The 5,300-nt window shown below is 41.3% G+C and overlaps 1 protein-coding gene across 1 annotated transcript in view; it reads right to left on the reverse strand.

Annotated features, from left to right (window-relative positions):
- LOC138053181 (uncharacterized) overlaps positions 1 to 5,087 on the reverse strand; it is a 35,775-nt gene extending 30,688 nt beyond the window's left edge. The window contains exons 1-3 of the mRNA XM_068899842.1: positions 4,688 to 5,087; positions 880 to 1,137; positions 1 to 411 (exon numbers count right to left, since the gene is read on the reverse strand). The exon at positions 1 to 411 is cut by the window's left edge and continues 228 nt beyond it. Coding sequence (XP_068755943.1) covers positions 1 to 411; positions 880 to 1,137; positions 4,688 to 5,087 — 1,069 coding nt within the window. The remainder of the gene's footprint in view (positions 412 to 879; positions 1,138 to 4,687) is intronic.
- Positions 5,088 to 5,300: the final 213 nt, after the last annotated feature.

Here is a 5,300-nt window from a genome sequence, read left to right on the forward strand (position 1 = left end):
CACCATAATGCATCGAAAAGCAATCCCCGGCCGAACCATATGGAATTCTCTTGGAGATCGGATCCGACTTGGCGAACGTGAAATCGTTGCGGTCAACCGCCAGTCTCGTAAGGTCGACCCGAACCTTACGAAACTTCGTCAGGCCTGCTGCAGAATAATCCATTTTCCCAGCTTTCCCTGAGCATCTGAATCGAGCTGAATACGGCCTATGTGGCAATCGCTTGGCGTAGATGTAAGCGTAATTATTCTGTACCCCGGAAGGCAGTGTAATAAATTCTTTTGGGGAACTGGTATTCATCCCATGACAGTAGACCTTTATTGGCGTGTCACACTCCGTGTGCACGTATATGAGGTATTCACCGTCCACGGAGGCGAAGCCAGCGTTTTTCAGGCCGGCACAGCTTGTGGCGCCTGCAATATGAGAATAAAAATATCCGCGATACATCAAAACGTTTTAAGATGTTCCAAGATCCCGAGGACGAGATTGCCAGTGCTCTAACGGGAGTCGAACATATGAACTCCCGATTGCCGGTGGCATGCGATTACAAGCTTCTCACCGATCCACACCTCGCCCTCGCGGTGTGGACTACTGTGACAGCGCGTTCGCACAGCCCTTCATCTTAGCATTTCTATGCAGCAGTTTTAATTATTGACCAGTGACAAAGATCAAGAAATCAAAATCGCTTGGAGTGAAGTACCAGAACAGTCCATTCTTTTGCGATCAGTCATTTTCTGGGAGGAACGGCATGTGAGTATAGATTGGGCATGGAGAGAGGAGGTCACGCGTGAAAATCTAGAGCCTCTCACGCTCTATACACTTCCAGTGACAAACGTCTTTCTTTCCTAACGCGTACATTGTTTAAATTGCGCGTTACCTACCACATTGTCCGAAATGAAGGCGTGTAATATCCATCTGTTTTTGGCATCTTGCGGCTCTCATCTGGCAGGGATTCTTGTATGTGACACCGTCTGTTCCACAAATAGGATCTTTTTCCCTGGAGCAGTAAATCCGACATTCGCACCTCGACAAACTGTTGGGATCCAAAGTGCATTGGCCGCCATATTGACAGTTGCGTTCATTACATGGTACACTACCCTGTTGGAAGGCCCGCTGTTCGCTACTGCCAAGGGAATCACCTGACAAAAGGAAAAATGCGAAAAATACCTATAGATAACCTGACCTACAAGTAATGTTGCTTTAGGCCCGATCTAAACGCCGCTCCGCTCATGTGCCGAACCTACCTCAATAAAGTTCGACTAAAGAGCGACTTAGGAGCGACGACTGATTCATACGCCGTACCTGGGTCGAACCAAACTGAAATCCATACAATGGTAAAGGGGCGCAGGTACATGTAACACTTCGGAGTGTGATTGTGGTAAGATTATAAATTATCACAATTTATGCGTTAGGTTCGGCACATGACAAGAGCGCCGTGTGAATCACTCGCCACTCCAACGTCGCATAGTGCGACTGACCCTGCCGAATTTAACGTTCTTGGCCGCTCCAAACCTAACCTGCCGAACCAAACTGATTCAAACGCCGCTCTTCTGCCACTCTTAACTCATCAGCTAGGTTCGGCGCATGAATGGAGCGGTGTTTGGGACGGGCCTTAGACGCGTTCAGTTCAATACTTAACTTTTAGCTGCCAAAAGCAATGGATGCCTCGATGACAACTTTTGTTTAGGGCGAGGACGTAGCTCTCGTAAAGTACAATGTGATACGCTTTCTATTCAAACCGCAAAAAAGGTCTCCTTTTCATGCAAAAACCGCATGTATTTAGGCGTCTTTCGTTTTTCGCAGTCTTAGAGAAAGTTTTTTTTTTCAAATAAAATTATCTAGTGGAATTTGCTTTTCATCCTCCAACAGATAAATTTTTCCTAATTCGTATTAGGTAAGAAGGTTTTCGAAATTTGAAAAAATACTAGGTCACCGAATTACTTTTTAAGACATTAAGACAATTTTCCAACAACTGATTTTTTGAGGGTTTTTTATTAGAATGCTTTACCGTTGCCATAGCAACAGTCAAAGACTCACAGACGCCCCTAAAAAATTCCTGGGAAAAGTATCAAACATGTATCAAACCGTTTTCCTGCTGAAAAGATCGACAGTATTGTAATCCTTTTCCATTGAAAACTCACTGTTTCCTTTGGAACCCCTTCCGAGCCTCCTTGGTGGATGTCGCAGGATAATTTTCAGACAATCAGTTCGCGTATTTAAATTACATTTGACACATTTGAAAACTGCGTTAGATCAAGCAGATTAGACTCATTCTGTTGTGAGTCTACGGCCTTCGTGACCGAAAATATCGCATTAGTAAAATCTTCTAAAAAGGGCGTGGCCATTTTAAGCCTCGCGGTTTTTAAATACGACTGATTAAAATCTGAATAAACTCTTTGGGGTTCCAAAAAATGCAATTTGACAACGGAAGTGTAGACTACTTAATTTAGAAATCCTTCTCGATATCTTAAGCCACACAATCGGTTGGACTCACAGAATCAATCCGAATTCTCAAACCTGGCAAACTTTCTTCGCTCAGATTCTAAAACATGCACGTAAGATGATATCTTCACGGAAGAGACTCTCGCAAATCCACCTAGATTACCCCGATTGGTCCTAAAGAATTTACTCTTGGTTTCAACAACTGGGTTAGATGTTTTGCGAGCTGCAGGGGCCGGTTTCTCGAAGCCTGATTAGCGCTAACCATGCTTCGAGCATATTTTTCAGGGTAAAGGATTAATCCACCCTGGTGCGAATTTCCGGCAAATGTAAAATTGTATGTCGCCCAAGCTTTAATACTCAGTGATTTTTAACCTTCGTCTTCGTGTTCCAGCAACCATTTGCTTGCTTGTTGGCTGCAAAAGAACGGTTGTTTTTTTTCCTCGCAAAAAACAATGATTTACTTTTCGCGTGACTGCCAAAACACCCACACATAAATCATCTGAGAAGTCCTGGTAGTATCTTCAATAATTCCCCAACGACGCGATTCACTAAAAAGCTCCGCTTTTAAATGCTTTAAAATAGAACTTTAGATCTTAAAACGATAACAGTTGTTAAACACTAAGTGTGTATCACTTTCATTTTACAGAGCGTAAAAGAGTTTTAAGCTAAAACGGAATTTTCAGAGGACTAATTACCTACTGAGCTAGCACTTAATTATCGGAAAACTTAAGGAAAACAGTCTGAGTTACAAATAGCTCTGAAAACTGGTAAAAGTAACACGTTTCATTAAACTACTAGCGTTCACTTTTAATAGCATTATTACAGTTAAGCACTGTTAACACCAAGAGAGCGTTTCAGTACCACGTCGGTGAAATATAACTGAAAGTAAACCGAAATACGAGTAACACTAATCTATTTATTTTAAAACTTAAATCAAATTGATTAAAATCTTCTAAGAACGCGTAGGAGTCCTCAGACAACCAGCCACTTCGAATATGTGCGTTCAGGGTACCACAAGGATCGATTCAGTTTGTTCGAACTTTCGAGATTTGTCGGAAAGGATTTTTTTGTTTAAACAGCATGCTTTTCTTTAACCTATCAAGAATTCTGCTGAAGCCGGAAACTATAATCCTCTGGTGTTATTGCTCTAAATCAGAAGGCAGAAGTACATTTGCCCTGTATTCTGTGGCTAAACTCTTAAAAAATTCAAAGATACTGCAGGAAAGTTAACTGGGTTTCCATCTGTAAGACTTCGTGTACTAAAAGTAAAACCGAAGTCCGTTCTGGTTAGTCACGGCAAGATTGCGTGACTGACAAGAGTGTGTGCCTTGCAAAAAAAAACAACAACGTCTTTCTTACGCTAAGAGTTTTCTCCAGTCTTACATTGTCCGGTAAAACCTATGATCCGCCATTGTTATGGACTCAAAGTCCTTTGAGGGCGTTCAGATTTGAAGATTTCCATGACACAGACTTTTTCTGAGGACCGCGAGGATACACTATGCGGTTTTTTGTCGACTTCCTAATTAATTGAGCAGAACTTGTTTTTGATATGCGTATCGAATTTCATAGAAACATGTCCTCAGAACGAAGGGACTTTTTAAAAACACCCGAAAATTAGGATACCGTCTATCATATAACGAAATGCGGGATATTTCGGTAATAAAGGTTTGGCAAATACGGAAATCTTCATATCAATCGAGTTGATCGAAGTTTAATTAACCACAAATTTCACCATAGTGGTTGATTTATTTAATGAACGTGTTTGATACCAAAAATTTTTGAGCTTCTCTCACCTTCTGATGCTGCATCAGTTTCCATAAAACTCGCCTTGATATTCGGCCATTTCAGCAAAATATCAAAAAGAAAATTGCGATTTAGCTTCCTAATTTAAGTAACAAAATCGTCGTCTCTAGAATCGAACACGTTATGTAACAGATAAATTCTAAATTCCCTTTCCCAGGGCAGTTTTTTACTGCATTATAAGTTGCATCTTCTCATTTCCTTCAAATCCACAAAATCGGCTTCGAAGTAAAACCAAATAGGAAAAAGACTTGCTATGCCACAAAATTTTACCCCCCAAAACAAATCGACCTTGATTATCAAATATTAAAATCGTGAGGTCAAAACACTTGTTTTGATTATTATAACAAATCACACACACGCAATTTTGAGAGAATAGTGCAATGTCATGCAAATTCCTGCCTTGATACCGACGGTCGCAATAAACTAAGTATTATGGAAACTCACCTGGAAGAGCTTCCAATACTTGATCAACCATTTCCATCGTTACTGGTAAAGATGCCGTTCCTGTCAACATTCCACTCGAATGTCGTTTTGTTATCCAAAGTCTCGCATCTCCTTGTTTGTGTTGATGTTTGCCGCACGAGTTCGATCGATCGATCGCGTTTATAACAGCAAAACTCTTAAGTTGAGAGTCTCTTCGGTACACATTTAGCACTTGGACAAGTGCCGTGGTTCGTCCGTTCGATTGCCGAAATAACGCAGTTATTTTTCCAGTGAAGGCTGAGTATTTATTGCCTGATAATTTTGGTAGCGCACACGTCTTCGAACTCACGCCGTCCGAAGCTTTGAAGACAAATGCCAGGAGGGACAGAGCAGCAAAAGTTTGAAGAATAATTTGGGCCATTTCAATTCTTCAATACACAGAGTGATCACAGGGTTCGCATTGCAGTTCACTTTGTTTAAAATTGCGAGTGTATGAAAGATCTAAACCGCAAGAGATCTCCTCCCTTGTTGTTGCAAAGATATCTTCACATCCAAGAGGCAGACAACTGAAAAACAATGATCTGTTTTGGGAAAAAGTTTGCCGCTAACTGAGACAAAAAGAACTCGGAAAAGG

The sequence above is a fragment of the Montipora capricornis genome, chromosome 6 (assembly GCF_036669925.1).
Source record: "Montipora capricornis isolate CH-2021 chromosome 6, ASM3666992v2, whole genome shotgun sequence".
NCBI classification, from domain to species: Eukaryota; Metazoa; Cnidaria; class Anthozoa; order Scleractinia; family Acroporidae; genus Montipora; species Montipora capricornis.